Source organism: Alexandromys fortis, unplaced genomic scaffold (assembly GCF_014885135.2).
Source record: "Alexandromys fortis isolate MF-2015 unplaced genomic scaffold, M_Fortis_MF-2015_v1.1 scaffold_218, whole genome shotgun sequence".
Taxonomy (NCBI): domain Eukaryota; kingdom Metazoa; phylum Chordata; class Mammalia; order Rodentia; family Cricetidae; genus Alexandromys; species Alexandromys fortis.
Genome location: NW_026068112.1, coordinates 656,073 through 680,470, shown reverse-complemented (window position 1 = coordinate 680,470; position 24,398 = coordinate 656,073). Strand labels below are relative to the sequence as shown.

General features: G+C 46.7%; 2 protein-coding genes and 1 long non-coding RNA gene across 10 annotated transcripts in view; 1 reads left to right on the top strand and 2 right to left on the bottom strand.

The window, feature by feature from the left end:
- Positions 1-1,735, top strand: part of LOC126490047 (uncharacterized) — a 40,634-nt gene extending 38,899 nt beyond the window's left edge. The window contains exon 4 of the long non-coding RNA XR_007589093.1: positions 1,601-1,735. This is a non-coding gene — a long non-coding RNA (uncharacterized lncRNA). The remainder of the gene's footprint in view (positions 1-1,600) is intronic.
- On the bottom strand, positions 177-11,521 carry Tars2 (threonyl-tRNA synthetase 2, mitochondrial). The gene is made up of 13 exons (XM_050124728.1): positions 11,368-11,521; positions 10,953-11,149; positions 8,805-8,928; positions 7,187-7,311; positions 6,433-6,550; positions 6,270-6,334; positions 5,983-6,061; positions 4,413-4,559; positions 3,967-4,065; positions 3,376-3,593; positions 2,537-2,699; positions 2,130-2,267; positions 177-1,957 (listed from the first exon to the last, which is right to left on the bottom strand). The coding sequence occupies exons 1-13, from the start codon at positions 11,446-11,448 to the stop codon at positions 1,829-1,831; spliced, it is 1,683 nt and encodes a 560-aa protein (XP_049980685.1). The 5' UTR covers positions 11,449-11,521; the 3' UTR covers positions 177-1,828.
- A 143-nt stretch (positions 11,522-11,664) lies between these two features.
- The window catches only part of Rprd2 (regulation of nuclear pre-mRNA domain containing 2), a 73,357-nt gene continuing 60,623 nt past the window's right edge, over positions 11,665-24,398 (bottom strand). For 2 of the 8 annotated variants that reach the window (XR_007589090.1, XR_007589089.1), the window contains 3 exons: positions 20,294-23,027; positions 12,952-13,140; positions 11,665-11,718 (listed from right to left, as the gene is read on the bottom strand). Coding sequence is in view for 6 of the 8 variants with exons in the window: in XM_050124722.1 (XP_049980679.1) it covers positions 20,287-23,027 (2,741 nt within the window). In the remaining 2 variants the exon portion in view is untranslated. Of the gene's footprint in view, positions 11,719-12,951; positions 13,141-20,027; positions 23,028-24,398 lie in introns of those variants that run through there. The other 6 variants (XM_050124725.1, XM_050124724.1, XM_050124727.1 and 3 more) reach the window with 3 other exon arrangements.

Below are 24,398 nucleotides of genomic sequence, written 5' to 3'. Positions count from 1 at the left end.
AAAGTGCTTCGATTATGGCAAGCAGCCACCATCAGGCCACCAACTTTGACTAAGAGCCATTCTTTTTTCCCTAGTATTTTGAGACGAGGTTTTGTTATATGACTCAGGCTGGCTTTGAACTCTAGATCCTCATACCTTAGTCTCCTGAGTGCTGGGGTTATAGGTGTGTACCAACATTATTGTTGTTTTTTAATAAAGTTTTTACATTTATTTACTTTGTCTGTATGTGTATGGGGTAAGGATGTAGAAGGCAGAGGACAACTTTTGGGAGCTGGTTCTTGCCTTCTATACACAGGTTCCAAAGACGAGGTGTCACTGTGTAGCCCTCGCTAGCCTGAAACTCACAGTGTAAACCAGGCTGGCCTTGAACTCTTGCTTGGCTGGCTGCCTCTGCTGCTGGGATTCAAGGTGTGGGCCACTATGCCTGGTATAGATAAATCTTTTTTTTAAGAGAGGGTTTTTTTGCTATTCTGGAACTCAATCTGTAGACCAGGCTAGTCTTGAACTCATAGAGATCCACCTGCTTCTGCCTCCTGAGTGCTGGGATTAAAGGTGTGCACCACCATTGCCCAACTTAAGATAAACCTTCAAAAAAAACTTTTTTAGAACATTTTTTTTTATTTATGTGAATGCATGTTTTGCCTGCATGTGTAAAAGTGCCGCACATGCATGGCACCAACCCCTGGACTGGAGTTAGGACGTATGGCTGGGAGTCAGCAAATAGGAGAACATAGAGAACGCGGGTCCTCTGCAAAAGCAGCGAGGGCTCTGAACTGCTGAGCAATCTCTCCAATACCCAGAAATAAACAAATTTTTAGAAAGAACAATACAGGCTGGAGAGATGGCTCAGCGGTTAAGAGCATTGCCTGCTCTTCCAAAGGTCCTGAGTTCAATTCCCAGCAACCACATGATGGCTCACAACTATCTGTAATGGGGTCTGGTGCCCTCTTCTGGCCTGCAGGCATACATGCAGACATAATATTGTATATATAATAAATAAATAAGTAAATAAATAAATAAAACAATACAAACAAAAAACTGTAAAAACAAACAAAACAAAACAAACCCAGCAGCCAAGCTGGGTGTAGTAGAGCACACCAGTAATCCTAGCACTGGAAGGCAGAGGCAGGATGGATCTCTAAGCTCAGGGCAGCCTGGTCTACAGAGTGAGTTCCAGGACAACTAGAGCTACACAGAGAAAACCTGTCTTGAAAAACTAAAAATAAATAATAGTTCCAGACCAATCTGTGCTCACAGCGTGAGAAACCCAAGGAAACAAGCAGCCTCACATCCAACAAGGCGACCTCAGGGCCTTGCCTCCTTTTCTTGCACGGTTGGGGATCAAATCCAGAGCCTGTGCAACTTGTCAAGTTATTCTACCACTGAGCCTTATTCCTATCGTCCTGGTTTTGGGGTGAGGTCTTTGTTTGCTACCCTGGCTGGCCTCAAATCCCAGGGCTCATGTGATCATTTTTGAATCTCTCAAGTACCTACAGTTATAGCCCAGTGCCCATAGTAGGCTCCTAACAGCCTTTCTGCCCTATACTTTCTTCTCTTCTAACTTGCTCTGTGAGTTCTTACCCCATCCTCCTACCTCTAGATGCCTACGCCATTCCCTCCCGAGACCCAGTTCCTGCAGAAGGCTTCCCTAGACTGAGTCCTGCTGCACCCGCTGTGCTCCCATGACGCTACACAGCACGGCTCCACTGTGCTGACGTGGCCGGTTCACCCAGCTCGGCCTTCAGGGAGCACTAAGCTCCACAGGGCAGATATGCACTGGTTTTTTATGGCCTACACAAGTTTTAAAGCAGTTCTTTATAGATACAACTTAATTAAAGAGGACAGAATAAATACAACTCCTAAGTGTGGTCCAGCTTGCCTTAGGCCCATAGAAAGCACCATCTCCAGGGTTAAGGTCCCAGGGTTCTCCAAATTCCTCCAAGGCTTGTTGTAGGACCTTTAGAGGGAGCAAGATGAGAGGAGGATGAAGGAGACATTAGCAAGATAACCTGCTGGCCCATGAAAACTAACACCCAGAGCTCATGCCTTTCTCTGAAGACCTGGGCTACTCCATCCCCCTCCCCATGGCAGATTGGTTTATCTGTTTGGTTTCCCTTTCTCCTACTCACCTGCTCAGCCTGGTCCCACAGGTGAGGTTCCCCTAGGAAGCCAGACGGCCGGGTAGATAAAGCCAGGCGGAAGGAAAAACCAAGAACAGCATAAACAGATCGGAGAAAATCAAGGCAGCCTCGGATCTCTGCTTCCAGCTAGAAAAAGGAAGTCAGGATGTCAGCTAGATGCCAGTTGGAAATCTGAGGTGATAGGTAGTTCTAGGGAAGACAGGGCAGGGGTGAGGTAGCGGTGGTGGGCCGAGACCAGAGGGCTAGCTATACTACAGTATAGAAAGGGCACCTGAAGCCTATGGATGCGGCTCGGTTGGTATACCGCCCGGCTAGCACGCACCATTTCTAGCACTGTATAAACCAGGCATGGAAAAGGCAGAGGAAGTTAACACATTTGAAGAACAAGGAGTCACCTGATTTGGTGCACAGAAGATGTGAGCATCGTCCTGTTGGAAGCGCCATAGCCGCGTCAATCCTCCCAGACCGCCAGAGGCCTCAGCGCGATGCAAGACTCCAAAATCAGCCAGTCGCACAGGTAGTTCCCGCCATGATCTGGGCCGGTGGGCGAACATGAGGCTGAAGTTGGGATGGGAAAAAGTTAGGGCCAAAGGAAAAAGGAGCCATGGCTAACTGTGCCTTTTCCTACTCATTTTTTTTGAGACAAGGTCTTAATATGCAGCCCTGGCTGGCCTAGAACTTGCTGTGTGGCGTAGGCTGGCCTTTGCCTCTCCAGCCTGAGACTGCTGCTGTCTACAGTGCTCGCCCTTCCCCCTGCACACTCTCCCACTGGGTCCTGCCAATCCTATCCTGAGCGTCTGGTCAACAGCCGCATTTCGGCAGGGCATGGTGGTGCATGCCTTAACACCACCAGGCAGAGACAAGCGGGTCTCTAAGTGTGAGGCCAGCCTGGTCTATGTAGTGAGTCTGGGGCCAGCCAGGGCTGCACAGTCAGACCCTGTCTAGAAGAAGATGAAAAAAAGTTAAACTCTCAGTCACGTAAGAACAGGCATCATTTACTGTGTCCACATTCTGTGATGGGTACAGAGTCTCAATATTGCTAATGAAAAAAGGCCCAAGAAATGGAATAGTTTCCCAAAATTCACTTGGGTAAATACTGAATCTACCTGTAGTAGATTCAAGACCCAAATGAGATGCCCCGAAATTCTTTCCAAGATACTTTATATTACTTTACATTTTTGTGACCTGTTATCCCAGTCCCTGGAGGAGCCAGGCTTCCTGGCTCCCAACTCACCAGTGTGCAGGGCAATTCATGGGCTTGAGAGCAAGTGTGTCTTTGGGACACCTGGCAGGGTGGCCACTCTGAGAGCTGTCGGGACCATTAGTGCCTGGGGGCTTCAGGGAAAACATGTCCGCCCTATAATGCTCCCAATGCCCTGACTGTTCCCAGAGTTTTGTAGAAAACAGCGTGGGAGTTTTCACCTCTGAGAAACCACGACGTGCGTATTCAGCCTGAAAAAGTGAACACAGACACCAAAAGTCAGTGTTACTGAGAGGAGAGGAAACACGAGTTTTGTGATTCTCTCGGGGACTCAGACCACGCTGGCCACAGCCACAAGCGATTAAACACCATGCAGACCCTTTAAGCTGCCTCCCTGCAGACCACACAACAGTTAATACCTTGTTCAAAGTCAGCAGAACGTTACAGGTTTACACTCTTTTCCTTTGAGACAGGATCTTGCTATGCGACCCAGGCTGTCCTCAAACTCATGATCCTCTGCTTAGTCTCTGTCCAGGACTACAGGCGCATGCCTGAGCCAAACTCAAAGACCTTGGTTTCCTCTAGGCCCCACATGGCTTTCGTCTGCACATGAGCTCCGCTTACCCTGATGAAAGCCACCAGGGCATTATAGACTCTTGTCCCGCGCGGCAGGAAAAAGCAGCTCCCAGGGCTCAGTTCATGGAAGAAGAAGAGCTCCTGTTCCTAGGGAAAGGATATTACCTGTCACTCAAAGAGGGGAGGGCTTTGGAACTAAAGGAGCAAATGACAGAGCTGCTCCCTGCATTGACTGAATCTTTGGGCAAATTCACAATCACATTCTTTGGTCAGGTTTGGTTGTTTGAGCCTGTAATCCCAGTATTTGGGATGTAGAGGCAGGGGGGTTAGGAGTTTAGTTCATTCTTGGCTACAGCGGGAGGCCAGCAAGGCTACATGAGACTGTCTAGAGAAATAAAAACTGAAACAAAAATCAAGACAAAACCAACAAAAAGCTCCCATCACATCCCTTCACCTTGCACCATCACCATCCTCCCCTCTTCTGTGCTCTGTACCTTCCCGATACGTCTGTGGTCTCTCAACTCCGCTTCCTCCCTCCAGGCTTCCCAGCTCCTCAGTAACTCTGCCTTGGGGAAAGAAATTCCCGACACTCTCTGCAGTGTCTCTGGAGCTCCTGAGGACTTCCACACGGCTGAGGAGTTCTGTGAGAGGCAGAGGATATCAAAAAGAAGATGAAAAGGACCGGAGACACCAACCTTCTGTCAAATCTCTGATGCTCTTGCTCTTGGGTCAGAGGTGATCACCTGAAGGCCAGTTCACCTCCAAGTGCTTTCCTCCCACCAGCACCCACAGAAGGGCGTCTCCATCCTGTGGTGACCTGGGTCGTATCTTCTATGCACCCTGGTCAGCTGCGATCTCACACTGCATTTCTCCTCTACATTCTCACTGTCCCACCAGCACCTTACAGTAGGCTCCCCCTCCTAATAAATCACTGCTTAGGAGAAAAACTAAATGTCCGTCTGTCTGCTTTTCCTGATCAGTACTCCAGACAGCTGCTAGAGAAGTCAGACTTCCACACCCATCTACGCCGTATGAAATTCAATGCCCCTGCTTGCGCTTCAACAGTGTTAATAAGAACCTTGGCTGTTGTTTTTAACACAGGGCCTCAGGTAGTCAAAGGTGACCCTAGATGTGCTCTGTACCTTCCCGATACGTCTAGATGTGATGTAACACTCAAGGATAACCCTCAATTCCTAATCTTACTGCCTCCATTTCCCAAGTGCTGTGATCACAGGCATGTATTAGCATGTCTAGTTTGAAAGAACCAACAATTTATAGCCTTTTTCTTTTCTTTTTTTAAAATATCTTTTATGGTTTATTTAACTTTATTTTATACGCATTGGTGTGAAGGTGTCAGATCCCCTGCAATTGGATCTTCAGACAGTTGTGAGCTGCCATTTGGGTGCTGGGAATTGAACCCGGATCCTCTGGAAGAGCAGTCAGTTCTCTTAACCACTGAGCCATCTCTCCAGCCCCTATAGCCTTTTTCTTGAACACTGTCCTGAGCTAGCTGACTTTGTTTCTATGGTGTGGCTGTACCAGTGGTACAGGAATAGTCAGTCTCATTTCACAGATAGGAGCAGCAGGTAAGGAGATTTGGCTAACACCACACATCTCACTAGTAGCAGAATAAGATCACGTACATGACTAAGTTTTCAGGAGTTTTTTTCTACACATCTGCCTGTCTCTTGCTACCTTCCATCCCATGCAGTACCACGATGTGTAGGAACAGCACTTCATGGAATGCCCTTGCCTTGGGTGATCTCCCTGGTATCTGTCAAACAGAAGCACCTGTTCTCCTGGACATGGTCCTTCTCGACACATGCCTTCCTCATATGACCCCATCACGATCTTGCTTCATTTCCCTTATTCCAGACCCAGACTAGGGAGTCTAAATTGAATTCTGGACCCTGCCATGAAACCTTGAGATTCCAGAATGGAGGAACCCGTCTTCCTCCTAGATTCCCTTATAGCCATCAAGCGGAGAAGGGGGCAGAGGGCTTTCTTTCGGCTCTGCAGCACTCTCCCGAGAAAGCAGGGCATCTAATCACATGGTCAGCTCACCGCCAGCAGCTTCAGAGCTCCAATCTGTCCAGCGTGCCGCAGATGGGGGCCCCGGCAAAGATCCACCGACATACCACACCTGAGACAGAGAGGCCTCTTAGTGCTTTCCAGGTTCTCCTGTTCAGTTTAGTTCAGCTTCAACTGACAGAAGGGGTGTTGATACAGAAGCTGTTTTGCCAACAGAGAGTAAAAGCAAATTCCTCTTCCCACTTCTTTTTCTAGAGCAACACAGATTGCCAGCCACCACCCTTCCTTTAGTCCAGTTCTTTGCTCTTGACAAGGCTCACCCATACACTGTTGCTGTTGGGCCTGTCACTTTCTCCTCGATCAGATGAAGCTTGAAGTGGTTATCCTAGAGGTAGGCAGAAAGGCGTGTGGAGCTACAAGGGCATCCTGGAGCCATCCTTCCCTTCAAGTCTCACCAAACTCCTCTCCTCACTGCCAACTCACCTTGAAGAGCTGCCGAAGCTGATCCCGGGAAGCCTCTAGCCTCCGGAACGGCGGTGCTGCAGCTATGATCTCCTGGCAAATCCGTTCTAAAAGGGGCAACTCTGAGCTCCGGACTGTCCTGGAAAAGGGTATTGTTGACCTGCTTCTTCAGAGACAACCCCTGAGTCATGACACATTAGCTAAGGAGTAAAGTTCTGCCCTTTGACGAAGAAATCTATAATTAACTGGCAAAGACAAACTCAGAAAAAAACAAATTGGAAATTATGTATAGTTTTTGTTTGTTGGATTGTTTTTTAAGACAGGGTTTCTCTTTGTGGCCCTGGCCATCTTGGAACTCACTCTGTAGACCAGGTTGGCTTTGAACTCACAGAGATCAGCCTGCCTCTGCCTCCTGAGTGCTGGGATGGAAGGTGTGCACCAGAACAATTTTGTGTGTGTATGGTGCTGAGGATTGAACCCTGGTCTGTGATCATGCTAGGCAAGCACTCTATAGGCAAGACAGGAGGATCATGAGTTCAAGACCAGCCTGGGCTAAAAATGAGAAAGGGAGAGAGAAGGAGCAGAAAGACAGTGTGTGCTGAAGGAAGGAAAGCCAGAGGAATGAGACCACATAGTAATAAACTCCCACGGACTGGAAGAGGGGGGTTCCAGCAGAGTCAGAATATGAACCTGCTGGAGCTTCTCCTCGAAACTGCACTTGCTCTGAGACCCCGGAAACCACCCCAGAATCAATCCCCTTCCTTGGACGGCTCACCTCTCTTTTCCCAGGAAGAAATCATGGTAAAAGCCAGATTCTGTACTTGGACCTCGGCAGAGAACAGCACCCAGTTGTTGCTCAGCTGCTGCGCCCAGAATGTGGGCACTAGAGTGCCAGAATACCTGGAGGGACAGGACCAAAACGAGCTCAGCAACTGCTGGCTACGTCCTGGCTCTGCTACCTTCCTTGGAGCTGGCTGAGAAGCTGCAGCACTTGTCTTTTAAGATTGCCTGCTGCAGCCGGGCAACAGTGGTGGCGCCCGCCTTTAATCCCAGCACTCAGGAGGCAGAGGCAGGCGGATCTCTGTGAGTTCGAGACTAGCCTGGTCTAGAAGAGCTAGTTCCAGGACAGGAACCAAAAGCTACGGAGAAGCCCTGTCTCGGAAAAAAAAAAAAAAAAAAAAAAAAAAAAGATTGCCTGCTGCAAAATGGAGAGTCTAGGTTTCTGAGAGTGACTTCTGCACAGTAAACAGTTGTCTAAAGGGGGCTGGAGAGGCGCTCCAATGCTCAAGGACGCTATTCCTGCAGGTGAAGCAGATTTGTGTCCCAGCACCCAGATCGTGGCTCACAGTCACCTGTAACTCTGACTTCAGGGGATCTGACACTCTCTTCTAGACTCCATGGGCACATAGATAGACATGTACAAACACACAGAAAATCTTTCTTTTCTTTAAAGCAGAGAGCCAGTGTCGTCTCTTCTGCTGCTGGGTGGAAGTGAAGATACAACCCACACATCTTCAGTGTTCCTGGGCCAGGGGTACAGAAACAGGAGGCCAGTGCCTCCTGCTTTAGAGCTTCCTGATATAGTACTTAAAAAGAATGTGGTTCCTGACTGGCTGTGCTGGCACACGTAGACAGAAAGCTATGGTTGGCGTCTGCTGTCACTGTTGCTTGTGTGTGTGTCGCTACAATCCAGGGCTTCATCCATTCGCCACCCGCAGCTTCTGCTTTGCCTTCTGGTCCAGAAATCTAGTGTGATGGAACTATTCTTGGATTTGTTCACTATCCACATTTGGATGACAAAAGAAATACATTTTTCTGGATCCTAATTAGCAAGCTCTGTGCTACCTGAGCTGACACGGAATGAACAAAGCACCGAGGTTTTGTGCTCAGTCATGGAACCCCATGAGAACTGAGCACACATCACGGGTGACTTGCACTGTGTGTACGCAAGAATTGCGGAGATTGAAAAGGCACGTTACCCTTCTGCTTCTCAGCTCATTCTCTCCCTTTCACTAGCACACAAGCTGTTTGATCAACAGAACAATGCTAAGTAAATGCCTTCATCAAGGCTTCCAGCTTTGATCAGATGGTGAATATAGTCTGTGGCATGTCTCCTCAGTTGCAAACTGAGAAACTGAGGCAAAAAAAAAATTAGAATTTCGCTAGGTGGTGGTGGAGCAGGCCTTTAATCCCAGCACTGCGGAGGCAGAAGCAGGCAGATCTCTGTGAGTTCAAGGTTAGCCTGCTCTACAGAGTGAGTTCCAGGACAGTCAAGGTTACACAGAGAAACTCTATCCTGAAAAAGCCAAAATACATAAATAAAAATTAGAATTTCCAGTTTAAAGATCGTTTAGCTAATTAGGTTCTGTTCTTGTTATGTGGAGGAAACTTACCGCTTTGCCTTCTGGGGAATCAAAGGTCAGGAATCTGAGGTGGCAGTCTGTCTCCAAGGGCCGCTCCAGGTCATAGAGCTCTCCATCTACTTCAGCAGCCACAGCGGTGTCGGCCAGTGTGGAGCTGCGGCAGGCAGGCGAGGGCAGGAACGATGGGGAAGAGTGAGGTCACAGCCCACAAGGACAAGAGGCAGCTACCTCAGGAGTTCTGTGTTTGTCAAGTGGAAATGAGCTTCCAGAACAATAAAACTTACTATTCCTTTGCTCAATGGATAACAGAAGGACAGAGACTCTGAAACTACAAAGATAAATTATCAAGGACCCCCCCCCCCCTTTAAAGATAGATCTTGTTATATGGTCCAGGCTGGCCTTGAATTCTGAATCTTTTGTCTCCACTGTCTGAATGTGAAGATTATGGGCCTCTACCACCAAATTTGGCAAGAAAGGCTATTCGGGTATAGTGGCTCACACCTGTAATCCAGCACTTGGGAGGCTTAAGCAGGAAGATTTTCATAAACTCAAGGCCAGCCAAGACTACAGTAAACACAGCACTGAGTCACCATGAGGTGTGGCTGGGTCTCACTACTCTTCTGTAGACAGTAAGCACGCTTTCACTAATTTCCACAACAATTTAGCAGCCTGGCCTTGCCCCTTCTCTCCTCTTTCTCTTCAGGCAGCCGCTAAGATTTACAGCTTGACTGCCCTACAGGTAGGTTCTCTTTCTCTCTCTCTCTCTCTTCCTTTTAGTTTTTCGAGACAGGGTTTCTGTGTGTAGCTTTGGAGCCTGTCCTGGAACTAGCTCTTGTAGACGAGGCTGGCCTCGAACTCACAGAGATCCACCTACCTCTGCCTCCCAAGTGCTGGAATTAAAGTCATGTGCCACCACTGTCTGTCTGGCTTTATTCATATTTTGAGACAGGATTTCTCTGCATACTCTTGGCTGTCCTGGAACTTGCTCTGTAGACCAGACTGACCTCAAACTCACAGGGATCCACCTGCCTCTGCCTCCCAAGTGCTGGGATTAAAGAACTGTGCCACCACTGCAAGGTGGGAGGTTTTTTTCTTTAAGTCAAATAAAACTGTCCTTGAACTTGAAAAAAAAAAAGCATGGGTAGAAGACCTAAGTCAGTCTGTAGAAAGCTTGCTTGCGTGCAAACAGACCTGGGTTTGGTCCCCAGTCTTCTGTCAACTAGAAATGGTGGTGTACACCTCTAATGTCAGAACTCAGGAAGTGGAGGCAGAAGAGTCGACAGCTCACACATGGAGCCCGAGCATGTCTGTAAGGGGTAAGGATGCTGTTGTCATGTCTGATGAAGATAAGAACTTCCTCCCGAAAGCTGTTCTTTATCCTCCACTGTGCACTGGGTCATGCATGTGTGTGGGCATGCACAGGCAACATGTGTGAGCGCGAGGACAGGGAACATACTAAATACAAAATAAAATAAAATCTTTTTTTTTTTTTTTTTTTTGGATTTTTCGAGACAGGGTTTCTCTGTGGTTTTGGAGCCTGTCCTGGAACTAGACCAGGCTGGCCTCGAACTCACAGAGATCCGCCTGTCTCTGCCTCCCGAGTGCTGGGATTAAAGGCTTGTGCCACCACCGCCTGGCAATAAGTAAATTCTTTATGAAAAAATTTTGGAGACAGGCTCTCTATACAGCCCAGGTTGCCTGGAATTCATGGTATCCAGGAGGCTGGCCTTGTATTAAAGACCCACCTGCCCCGTGGATGCTGGGATAAAAGATGCTTCTTGGGGGAGGGGGGGTGTATTCTTCCCTGGGAGCCATTAACCATGTTTTTAGAAACAGAGTCTCTCATTGGCAAAGGAGCTCCCCCAGCAGGGTGGGCGGCTGGCCAGACAGTAAAGGAATCTGTTGGGATTACAAGAACATGTCACCACATCCACACTTTTTATTTTTAAACTTAAAATACTATTTCATTTATGGGGGGGGCATATGCTCCAGGCCCTTATGCTTGTGTGACAATCACTTGGATGACTTTACCTGCTCTCCCTGACCAAAGACTACCCTTTTTGATAGGAAACAAAGAAAAAGAAAAAACAAAACAAAACTGTTTTCTTTCCCTGACCAGGTGCTGAGAAAATAATGGACAGAAAAAATAATTCTTGTAAGTAGAGGATGGCTTGATACCTGATCTGCTGGGCTAGTTGGTAAGGGGTTGTGTTCCACGCAACAGCATCTACCTTCCGGCCTTCAGGAAGTGATATCTTAATAGCCCGGGCTTTCTTCTGGGTCACACTCGCTAACCTTTTCACCTGAGCGGCCCACAGCTCCTCAAAGAGGGCAAACCGCTCTGCCAGCCAATGGGGAGGAGTCAGCACAGAGGCCTGAGGAGAAAGGCACAAATTAGGAGGTTATTTCTGGCCGTATTTCCACTACTCCGCAAAGGGGGCGGTGGGGGTTGTCGATGTTTAAGTTCACAGTAGGAGTCAGGTTGGGGATTCAAGGGGACCGCACATTTCAGAGTGGGGCAGCAGGGTATGGGGAGGCTGGACAGCCTGCACTTTGGACTCTGCTGAGCTGAACGGTTAGGAGCTTTGCGTACCTCATGCACTGTGTGCAGCTCGCAGCCGCGGAACCCCGGCAGCGGGAGCCCGAGCCGGCGCCACCTCAGACAGAGAGCCATGCTGCCTCAAGTCGGTGCCTCCATGCTCAGATCACCGCTTCTTTCTCACCAGAGTCCTCATTGGCGTCGGAGCCAACAATATCCCCTCCTATTGGATAAAGCAGCCGCCACTCGGTCAGGTACCACCCCCAGGATATCCGCCGAGGCACGTCCCACACTGCAGCAGTCGTCCGGGAAAGGTTCCGGTTGACCGGAAGGTGGAAGCTGTGCACATACCTGATGCCCAAAGTGACAGGAAGGTGCCCAACTTTTAGGACAAGGGCCGACCTCCTGAGAGCAAGAGTGAGAGAAAAACAGGAGTGGAAATTAGTCATTTTCCTTTAATCATAAATTTTTAAACATCCGTAAAGCAAGAAGGAAACAAGAGTACAGACACTAGAATTAAACATCTAGTGTAAATCCTGGAACTGGTACTAAGTAGTTTTTGGTGAACTGTTTCTGTAATCTCGATTTTCTCATCTATAAAGCTAGAGGAAAAATATCCAGCCCAGCTGGGTGGTGGTGGCACACTCCTTTGAGAACAGCTTGGTCTACAAAGCGAGTTCCAGGACAGCAACCCTGTCAGGGGCGGGGGAGTATCTGTTCCAGTTGTTGAGGTACACCTGATGTAAATAGTTAAACTCTCAATGTTTGGTATGCCATAAGAGGCACCAGCAGCAAAATGCTGCTATTACCATTGTATATAACAACTCTAAGACTGGAACAATCGGTGGAGGCCATTCCTTGGGCCCTTCCTAGTCATTCGTGGTGGAGGGACTTTAAGACACAGCTAGATGTGAATTTTAATTTGTCATTGTTGTGTGTGTATGAAGTATGTTTGTGGGCACAGGCAGCACAGCTGTGGAGGCCAGATGCCATCCTCCTGGAGGCAGCTCTGTACTTTCACATCATGTGGGTTCTAGGAATAGAACTTAGGTTGCCAGGTTTGGGCAGCAGGTGCCTTTATCTGATGAGCCATCTTACTGGTCCCAGAAATGGAATTTGAAAAATCACAGAAGATAGTTTAAGGTCAAAAAGTGCTGATGACCTGGGCGGTGTTGGTGCAGGCCTTTAATCTCAGCACTACGGAGACAAAGGCAGGTGGATCTCAATGAGTTCGAGGCCAGCTTGGTCTACAAAGTGAGTTCCAGGACAGCCAGGACAGTTCCACACAGAAACCCTGCCTCAAAAAAAAAAAAAAAAAAATTAAAAAAAAAATAAGGTGCTGATGAATTTCAGGTTTGCACGCTTCCAGCATTCCATGTCCTTCCTCTAGCTGACCCCCTGATCACCTTAGAGGCATTTCTCTGTTCCTCACCTAAGCTTTGTGCCTTTCATTACTACTCCAGCCTTCATCTTCCTTTATCTTTTATTCTTCTCCATTCAATCTAGGATACAGGGCTAGCTATATTTAGTTAGCTTTATACAGTAAAAACAGAAACATGGTCAGATGTGTGGAGAAGCATAAAGGGAAGGGAACTTGTTAGCGCCTGTTAGGGTTCAGGGTTCAATTAGTCCCCTCACCTGGGGGTAAGGATGCTTAGTCCATTCCCAGACTGCAGTGGTGAGAGGATCAAGGGGTCTTGTGGAAGAGTTGTCAGAAAAAGCTGCTTAACTTAGGCTTCCAGAGAGGCCCAAAGTTCTGTCTGGGGATGACAGCTGACTTGCGTCATAGCCCACTCTGGGGCTCCATCTTCTGATATCTTAGACATCCTGAAATACAAAGAAAGAGACACGGCTGTAGAGATTTTGAGTGTGCATTCTTGTGGTGAGAGCACAGTGTTTTAAGTAGCATTCAGAAAGGATGGCAATGGCAGACCAAGGTTTTCTTGTGACGCTGTATCAGAGACAGGCAACAAAATGGTAGACACTCAAAAATCACTGAGTTAAGTATGTACTGGTCACACACTGACTGGAAACTCTACCTTTTGACATTAAAAAAAAATTATTCCACTGTGTCCTTTTGCTAGGATCACAGAGAGATGCCACCCTGGATGACAGCTCCTTATACTCATCCTTCAACATTTATTATGTGCAATGCACTGGGTAGGTGTTGATCCATCAGCTACCATATCATCACATATGTAACTTGTGCTGCAGTGGAGGAAGGAATGTCTTATTCCCTTGCCCACTGGAGCAAACCAGACAGCTAAGACTAATGCATTAATCAATGATTCTCCCAGTACATGTCTTGGCTTCTTTAGTCTACCTGAAAAAATATCTCTGAAACTTTTTTTGCCCACCCCACTCATGCCTGAGTCCTGGGGTGCATCACTATCTCATCATTTCATCTCATGCCTAGAACTCAGTCTAGTGTTCTTATGCTTCCTTTAAACCATGGGAAATGATCCCATGGCCAAATCCTAGTCTGTCCAAACCCAAGACCGGGCTTGCTCACACATCCACAATGACACCCTAAGTAAAGCCAGATTACTCATAATGGATCGTGCTTGCTAACATGGACTTGCTTCCTTTTCTTTCAAACATCATGACTCAGATGTTTGTGGCCAAAAAGTCTTTTAGAGTGAAGAGTTTCAAGAAAGTCAAAAAAGGTGATGCTTCCCGACTTGCCTCTATGGTTGCAGAAAATGAATAAACGAGAGTCACAAAAGTGTAAGGAAAGTCTGCAATGAAGGATGTTTTAGATCCTTAATCAAATTTTAGGAATTTCTCTTCTACTCTTAGACCAGGCTTCAATTAAAGTATTAAAAAGAAAAAAAAAAAAAAAACGAAGGGATCCTCACGTGGCTTAAGTTTTGGTAAAAGAGTTTGTCTTTCTAGGTTTAAGCCACTAGAAGCTATCTCCAATGAGCGGCTTTTTCATCCACTGGGATCAGTGTATAGCCCTCAAATCCATTTTAGCTCCGGGACACGGCCTGAGCCTCACAAACCACTCTTACAGCTCTTTAAGCAAATGCTGGGAAGTCAAGTTTAGACAGAGGATTCGCTAGTAATGTGGAAGGTCTAACATGGGACCAATTTTATACTTTACTAACCTCTATTGTCCTTGGCAAGGACTAACTGCTCATGTAGACGCAAAGGGCTCTACCATATGAAAGCGGGCGGGGGAGCACAACTGGATGTTGTCAATATCCTTTCTTCCCATTTTCACAGATGGCCCAAGAAAAACAGAACCGTCAGGTCCTTTCTTTTCCACAGATCAAACGTCAAAGGACTTGACCATGTTACAAATACAAGAGAATACAATAAGAAACAAAAATTTGGAGAACACTTAGTCTGCCATAAACCCAAACAAGTCCAAGGTAGACTGGGTTAGCAACATCCTTTTGAGTCAAACATGAACAGACGATGTTTTCGCTTCTCAGGTGGCACCACAGATCTCCCTATGCCTCCACCCAGAGGCTCCGGCCTAGGTGAGAACAAAAGGACTAGGAAACAAACAAAAAAGGGGAGAGGCTGGGATTACTGATTCGTGCTCTGTATGTATGAGGTCCTGAGCTTGATTCCAAGCATATGAGCACGCATGTGGAGATGCAAACCAAAAAAAAAAAAAAAAAAAAAAAAAAAAAAAAAAAAAAAAAAAACCAAAAAAAAAAAAAAAAGAGACCTCATTAAATCCCCTTTGTTCCTAGACCAGGGCCTTTTATTTTTTTTAATTTTGGTTTTTCGAGACAGGGTTTCTCTGTGGCTTTGGAGCCTGTCCTGGAACTAGCTCTGTAGACCACGCTGGTCTCGAACTCAGAGATCCGCCTGCCTCTGCCTCCCGAGTGCTGGGATTAAAGACGTGCGCCACCATCGCCTGGCTTACCAGGGCCTTTTAAATGTTAAGCACGTGCTCTACTGCAAATTAGTCCCCTTCCACCCCCACAAAAACAAAACAAAAGCAACTTTCTAACTAAGGAAAGCGTTCCTCTGTTCACAGGTTGACTGGGACCTCTACCTTTGTATCTCTTCTTCCTTTCCCTTGTCATGTTCTCCTCATCTGCACAGAAACAGGTGCTTGAGACAGTTTACAGGTGATCTTCTAGAAGACTTGTCTTTACCGCCTCAGTGAGTTACTCCTCAGCAATTGTGAACAGCAACTGATCAGATTTGTCTATAGTTACTCATGAGCAAGAATGAGAAACACCCTAATATCCCCAAACCCATTCTGATGATGTTACTAAGTCTCCAAACAAGAGGAGGTAACTCATTCCTGTTGTGTAAGATTGGTCCGAATATACCAGGTGGTAGTGGCATACGCTTTTATTCCCAGCACTCAGGAGGCAGAGGCAGGCAGATGTCTCTGAGTTACAGGCCAGCCTGGTAAAAGAACTAGTTCCAGGACAGGCTCCAAAACTATAGAGAAACCTTGTCTCGAAAAACCAAAATAAGAAAAAAAAAATTGATTGGCCCAAATAGAATAAAACAAACTGGAGGAGGGGAGCAGAAGCCACGTAGTTTTCACCAACATGCCCAGAGGCCAAGGCAGAAGTCTAAAAGATGTTGCTCCTTCAGGTGCAGACTTTCAGCGACCAGCTGAGCTTTAGTGGAGACAAGGAAGCAAAGGTGAGTCAGACTCCAGAGTCAGTGTAGTGGTACGCCCATGGGAACTGGGTGTGCTCCCTAGACTGCTGCCACTTCTGAGGTCTTGTGACACAGGGAGCTTCACGAAATCAGGGCTGCTATTCAGAGCCTTCTACCCTGCCAGTGACCCAAGCCTGGCCCAGATGTAGTGACTATCCTGTGTGATCCCTTTAAGCCAGCATTCCATTTATTAAGCCTCACTGGGTTATGAAAAAGGATGGAGTAAGAGAGGCTACGTATGAGTTCTACATGACAGGTCAATCACCCATGTCACCAGGACAGATACAGATGACCAAAAGGACTCTTTCCCACACATTGCCCTCAACTCTATGCTTGCTTTAAAATGTTCCCTATAGTTAGAGATGTCCTTCAATGGTCCGTGCTTGCTTATAATGCACAAGCCGTGGGTTTGATGCTTAGCACCGCAAGCCTGACAACCAAAACATCACCTTTTCCCCTTGGTTCACAGATGTACAATATTTGGAAAACACACATATAATCTATACAGTATAACCCACTTCACTTATCGAGCACTCCCTGAGCACCCTGACCGCATCCCACCCATTACAATGCAGAGGACCAAATAGAACACCGAGGAGGCCATGAAGATCTTACAGATTCAGCACAAGTCTAAAGAGGACAGATGGAAAAGTTCAATATAAAAGGGGAAAAGTTAACCACACAACAGAGAAAACCACATTTTATTAAACTGGAAAACAATATTGGAGGCAATTTCCCCCCCCCAAAAGCTGGGAAAGGTTAAGTGCAAGTGGCTATGGAGAGAACGAACAGGTGGTCTGTGCACACATGCCGTGTGTGTGGGTACACATGCCACTTTCTGTCCTTTCCCATATACCCCAGACGGCATCTTCAGGGCTACCTCCAGCTTTTCTTTCTCCATTCTGTAGCCTGTTTCTCCTTTGACCCTGGAAAGTCACGCCGCATCTTCGATGGAGGAAATTTAGCATCTTTAACCACAGGTCTGTGATACAAAAGTTGCACTTTTGGCTCTTGAGAAGTCGTTTCTGTTTGCATTCACCAGAGCAGCCAGGGGCCCTTGGTCAAAGCCCAAATCTCAGAAAAATGTCAAACCTTTAGAACTGTTATTTTATTAAATGATAGTAATACACATTCCAAAAGGATTTCATTGTTCTTGCCTCTAAAAGCATGTATTTGTTTTCCACACTGAACACGTGAGAGTATCAATCCAACATATCTATTTTTCCCCCTAAATCTTAACAGGTTACCCCACCAATTAAAAATATGGAGGTGGGGGAGGGAGCAGTAATTTACAGCCGATTCAAAACCTAACAGCTGAAGCCTAACTGCGTCAATGGTAATGTTATGACCGAGTGGATATTCTGCGAGAAGAAAGCTGAGCCAATTCACATTGTCTAGATAGCCTTGCTGTACCATACATAGCATATTGGTTCTGATATCAGAAAGGATCTGTCCTACACTGCCCACTGCACCCTCCAGGGAACCAACGGAGTTCTGATGACCTCCATCCTTGGGAGGGCAGAGAGGTGCAGTGAGGAGCTAACATCTAAGCTGATGTGGAGAGTGAACTCTCAGGAAACCTTTAAGGATCCTAGTTCTGATCTAGCATCTAGGAATTTTGCGTGGTATAGAGTATTCATAGAATTCTTTGTCTGTGGTTTTACAATGAGCACCAAGGACCTTAGGGACAACTACTTAATTCTGCTTCATGACTCAAGCCCTCGCTGAGACACACTATGTTGTACATTCTTTAAAAAATATCTTGTTTATTTTGTTTAAACTCAGGGGAAAATACAAAAGTCAGAGCATGGTACGAAGTTTAAATCACAGACACAGAAAGAATAAAATCCCTTGTTTTATCTTTATGAATACCAGAAATGTCTTTTGTTTCACTATATCACATATATACAGCTGTCTTCATTTACTGTTGCAGACAGATTTTCTTAAAATATCCAACAGCTTCATACAATCCTCACTTCCACCCTGAAAAACACTCAAGATTTTGTGGCAAAAACAAAAAATGTCCCACAAAAGCCCAACCCCCTGGGAGTCCACCCTTGAACTGTACAAAGTACTTGTCTCATGTATTGGCCAGTATGCGTTTGAGGACAATTGCTGCTACACTCCAGAAAACACTATCCCGGTACTCCCATGTTTTCTTAGAAAATCAAATGGTCAGAGAGCCTTTTCAAGTAAACAGTGGAAGAAAGAATTCACATTCTTTTATTCTAGACTGAAGAACATCACTTAATTTCGGGGGGGGGGGGGGGGGGGGGGGCCAGGGGGGGGGGGGGGGGAGGGGAAGGGGAGGGGAGCTGACCCTTGGAGGGCCTTCTGAGAGGGGGGGGTTTGGAATGGAGGAGGGGACCCAATCCCGAAAGTCACAATTCTCCTGCTCTCCCACCCCTGTTTGATGCTTTTTTACTAAACAAATGTCTTAGGACTGAATATAACTATATTTGCTTTGCTCTGCTATGCTACATACCCAATCCCCTCACAAGGTCATGGTATCATGCATTTTTGTGGACTGAACTACAGAAGTTGAGAAAGGAAAGAGAGCTGGATCACAAAGGGAAGTGAGGACGGTGTCTTGCACCCTTACACGGAACACAGATCCCAGACTATGGTGGACAGTTTTCTTCTGAAAGTGGTTTGTTCTGAGGCAAAGGATTGTCTTTGATCACGTGTTGCACTTTTCTCCATCTTTCCTACCCCACTGAGAAATTCAAAGCACTCCCTTGATTCCTGATAGTTCTATCCTAACTTGTCAGAATCCCTTCAAAAGCTCATCACTGTTTGACACACCTACCTGGAGATTATTAGCGTTTACCCTGGTGCAACACACCAACAGAAATTGTAGTAAGCGGTATTTGCTTCCCAGATAAAGATAAAAGCATTCCAAACACAGTGATTGTCTTTCCCCTAAGTATAAGATGCAGAAACACAAACAAGCCTTTTAATGTAAGGAAGAAAACTCTTCCCTTAGTGGCAATGACACAGGCAAAACATCTGCAAGTTGACATGGGAGGTGGGCACCGAAAACATCTAGTTACTATCTGCTGAGGGCCAACTTGGATTCAACAGGCCCCCACTTCCCCTGTAGCAAAGGCCAGCAATACCCACCTGTCTCTTCTCTGAAGGAACAAGAGCAGGGTAAAGAGAGGACTGAGACGGGGAAATTACTCTAAAGGCAAAGTACTTCCTCCGATAGTTAATGTTTGCAGAAAACCACCAGTGAGGTGGCACTGTAAAACGAACGTCTATGTAAACATTTAAGAAAGCAAGGATAATATTTTACCTACACTTGTTTAAGAATTTAGTCAGAATTAGTAACTCAGGGAGAAAAAGTCAGGGAAAACAGGGGGTAAGAGCTTAGAACAGATATGCAGACCCATCCAAACGCTTCCTTGTCTACAAAGGACAGTTGGTCACACAGCACCATTAATGATCCCTTCCCTAGTTTACATACTATGACCATTCCTCATCTTCATACTGAAATTTTATTAGGCTTCTCACTTAAGGATGAGACCTTTTCTTTCTTTTTGAGACAAAGTTCCACTATATAGCTCAAGCTGGCCTCAAACTTGCCATTCTCTCCCGTCCCTGCCTCCCTGCACTGGGACTATGGGTGTGTGCCACCACACCCAGTAAGAGAAAACTTTCTTCTACCTAGACTGAAGTTTGTACTGCCTAGATTCACTGCCTGGTAATAGTGCAGAGGAGAATGCTTAAAAAAAAAAAAAAAAAACAAAAGATAAAGAACTCCGTCTCAACATGCCTTTAAAATAAAGCAAATACACCTGGCAGGCCTAAAATTGCCCACATTTTGTCCTTCTGCAAATACCTCTTGGCCTTCAGCAGGGCAAAGCATACAAAGGGAGAAAATCCGGTCCCAGAAGTTGCTTAGCTGGAGGGGGAAGGAGACAGAGATCCTCCCACCACTATTAGCAAGTTCAACCCCCAAATGACACCCCAACATTGCACGTTATTACCTGTACTGACCGAAGTTTTATTTCAAATGTAAGTTATATTTCCAATAGAAATGGGATAAAATATTGTTCTCCTCCCTACTCCCCAAACCCACAGTCAAATGAAGTGGACTTAGTTATGTTTACTTTTTTTTTTTTTAAGAAAGGGGGAAAATGCAAGTAATTTGGGAAAGGTCCTAAGTGCACGGCCACCATGTATGCTTTTTGAATTTGGAAGGGAGGCCCTTCATTAAAAACAAACAAACAAACAAACAAAAAATTCAAGAGAGGAAACAAAAACAAGAAACCAAACTACTACTTCCAATGCTCTCTAGACTGTTCAAAATGCCTTCCCTGATTTCCATTAGTACCTGGGAGGGAAGAATGGGCGTTTTGGTGCAAAGAACGGAGGGCCTCTAACAAAAGGTGGCCGGGGTCTCTTTAAACTGTGGAATGGGTCTCTGCCGAGAAAAGCTTCCCTAGGCCGAAAGTCTGGCCGGGGACTCCGTAAAATCATACCACTCCGGCCGATGGCGTCTCTGTGTGCGGGACCCAAGGGAAGGCCACTGCTGCTGGTGTTGCCTCCCCCACCTCCTCCAAGGGCTGGGCCCAGATGCTCCAGAGGGCGGGAAGGCAGGCTCAGGCTCTCTCGTGCACGGCTAAGACCAGGGCCATTGAGGTCCCTGGGTCCTGTGAGCACCCCAAAATGCTCAGCCAAGGTCCCTTGAAGGAGGGAACTATGGTCCTTGGGAAAAACTGCCACAGGCCCAGTCACTCCATGCTCTGGCAGTGGTGGTGTTGGGAAAGGTACAACCCCAGAGTGGTCAACAGGAGGCGGAGGAGGGGGTGGAGTAGCAAAGGGGACACCACTCCCTCCACTGCTGCTAAGTTCCCCAGGGGGTGGAGGAGGGGGCGGGGGAGGGAAAGGAACTCCGCTGTGCTCTCCAGGAGGAGGTGGTGGAGCAGCATGGGCCAGAGATGCCTCCTTTGTAAAGGGGTTCGAAAGATCCACAGAGGGCAGATGAGTGGGTGCCTCTCGAGAGAAGATACCACCATGATCCTTAGGAGGGGCAGGTGGGGCAGATGACGGCCCCACTGGCTCTCTTTGGAAGGGTGTCCCATGTTCCAAAGGGGATGGGGGGAGATGATGCTCAAATGTTGAGTTGAAACTGCTGGAATGAAAGCTGGCGACACTCTCCTGAAACTGGGGTGCCCGTTCCTTGTATGGCGTTGTCTTAAAGCCAGTGAGGCCTCCGCTGCTCCCACCCCCAAGGGATGCCAACTCAGAGGCACCTGAGGGACCATTGTCAAAAGAGCTGCCTGGTGTGCTCAGATCAAACCAACCTACTCTTGAAACCTCTCGCCCATGTCCTCTATTTCCCTTCCCAGGAACTCGTATGGACTCTACAGTCTGTATTGGCTCCCCTGACATCCTCCTATTGGCTGCATTATGATAACCCAGAGTTTCTATGGGGGCTCCCTTTTCTTCTGTGCTATCAGGCAAGTCTAAACAGGAGGAAGAGACGCGGGTTTCTATGCGATAGTGTTCTTCCTGTTGCTGGTCAGGAGTAGGCAAGCTGGGCTGGGTGAGGTTTGACAGACTGACACCATCACTTGAAGTACCCTTGTTGGGGGTCTGGCCAAAATGCTTATCATCTGAGGGTTTGCGCGAGGCGTTTTTAAGCATATTCTTAAACTCAATCGTTGATGTGGTGGAAATCGTGGAGGCCAGGACTTTTTCCACACCTGATGTGGGAGGGTGTCCCGTTGGAGCAGCAAGGGTATTCTGCGAAGAGAAAAGGGAACGATGTGGGACTGAGTGAGGAGAGTCTGGGTACTGCTTCTGTGGCAAAGTGAGATGCCCAGTAGTAGGCTGAGACAAGTTACTGTGGTTGGAGTCAGGGGTGAAAAATGAATCATTCTTACTCGGTGACGGTGACCGATCAGACCCAGGTTCATTCCCTCTTATGCTGAAGGCACCAAACAGCCCAGGGGAAGATGAGAGCTGATCACAGTTCTCACTAGAGTCAAGGAGGGCCCTTACAGATGGAGGGAAGGCAGACTTTACCCCAAACTCTTGGGCCCTGTGGTTATAACTGGACAGGATTGGCTGATACTCAGTGGTGTCAGAAAGCTTGCTTGACTTCAGGATGGATTTGGCTGGTTTCTTCTCTAAGTTCATCACGGCAGAGGGGGGAGGCCCTGAATACTCAAAATCTCGGTAATCCTCATCTTCCTGGAAAGAAGTATCAGGGAAGAACTTTTCCTGTGACGACTCCATCAGGGAAGATGGTCTCTCTACTCCCTCCGAAGGCTGCTTGTAGGGAGAATCACTGGCCAGGCCAAAGGGCCGATACGTAGACACAGAATTGGGGAGCTCTTGAGGGTAGCTTTCATCTCTTCCAGGGGGTGGTGATCTTGTACTGCTGGGTGTTGAGGAACCAGGGCTGATGATCTTAGATAGCAGGGACATAGTATCTACACTGCTGGATGTGGGCTTGTCCATCATCTCATCCTGGGTGGGCGTCCCACTTCGTTCATCCCGAACAGGGGTTCCATCAATGTTGTCTGTTGAAGTGCTAGTGGGACCACGCTGGAAGTCTGAGGAATGGCTCTCTGATGGGGCACTGGATCCCAAACTGCTCAGGATTGGGATGTTTAAATTTAAGCCACTGAAACCAGGATTACCTTTTAAGAAGTTGTGGATCTTCATTTCCAGGCTTGGGGAAGTAGACTCTGATTCCAGCTTTGGCTTGGAGACCTCTGAGGATTGGCACATGGCAACTTCAGCAGGTGGGGCAGCAGGGCTAGTATTGTGGGTACCTGTAAATCCTAAAGTACTGGACGGTAATTTAAAAGGAGTGCTGGGGAGCACTGGGCTCTGCCCAACCGGTGCCTTGCTTGAAGTTGAAGAGACTTCAGCAGTTGACGAGTTAGGAGAATAGTTGAAGCTTTTGGAAATAAAGGACTGCGTATTGGAGAGCAGGTTTCGCCCCTTTATGGTAGAACCTGTGGTGCTAGCAGGGGACGTTGTAGAGCTCTGGGATGCAGCATCACTGGCCGGCACTGGGTTCCCAGTAACACTCTGAAGTAAAGATGACAGGCCTGCAGAAACACAGAGTAGAGGAGTTAAAGAACACTACCCACACTGTGATGAAAACAAGGCGGGCTTATTAGATATGATCATTCACTCTGGTGGGAACCAGATAGATTTTAAAACATGAAGTTAAAAGGAATCCAGACTAAGCAGGCAGTGTCTAAATGTCACAGAAAACATCAGGCCTATTTATCAACATAAGACAGCAAAGCATTCAGACATTCCCAGAACAATCCAGATACAAGTCCAATAATAAAAGGTCACAGGAAAGGGGATTTTCAATGTCAGAATCATTCATAGTTTAAACAAAGCAAAGCAGGAGAGGAACGGAAGCAAATTCTTAACACAACATTCCAAGCCAGTATCTGTGTCTGAGCTGTGGAATCTCTCTAAACACAAATGGATTTCCCACCTTTCTATCCTTCTTAATTTACTCCAATATTTTAGCAAGCACTGCTGTTTTCAAGAAGAAAAGAACATATACTAAATTCAGAAATCTGCTTTAATAGAGAATATATGAAGAAGTCTATCTCTTGGTAGATTAGTGTCACTTTTAAAATTATTTTGCATGTGTATGGGTGTTTGGCCCCCCTAGCCTCATGTATGTCTATATGCCACATGCATGGCCAAGGAGGCCAGAAAAAGGTACTGGATCTCCGGAACTGGAGTTACAGACTGCTGAAAGCTATGTGGGCGATGAGTTTCATCTCTCCAGCCCTGTCTTTAATTAATTTTTTTATTTTATGTGCATTGGTGCTTTGCCATGGGTGTCAGAAGCCCTGGAACTAGAATCAGACAGTTGTGAGTGTGGGTGCTGGGAATTGAACTTGGGTCCTCTGGAAGAGCAGTCAATGTTCTTAACCACCGAGTACTTTCCTCACCCCAGGCTTGTCTTTTATGGGGGATGGGAGTTTGGGGGAGGGGGTCTCATGTAATCTAGACTGGCATTAAACTCTAATCCTTTGAAGTTGGGATTTTAAGTGTACACTATCACATCCAGTTTTTTTCCCCCTTTAAAATTTGAATTTATTTAATTATTTATATTTTGAGCAGGATGTCAACTACCTAGCTCTGGCTGGCCTTGAACTCTGCCTGCCTCTGCTTTCTGAGTACTGAGATTAAAGGCACATGCCACTACAGCCAGCTCTTTTCTTTTTTCTAAATTATTTTTATTTATGTGTATGTGTATATATTTGTATAAATGTATGTAATATGTGTTCAGGAAGAAGGCATTACATATTCTGGAGCTAGTCACAGGTGGTTGTAATCTACCAGATATGAATGCTGAGAACAGAATTTGAGCCCTCTACAAGAACAGGTCATGCTCTTAACTATTGGGCCACTGTTCCAGCCCCCCTTCTTTTCATTTTCTTCTAGTT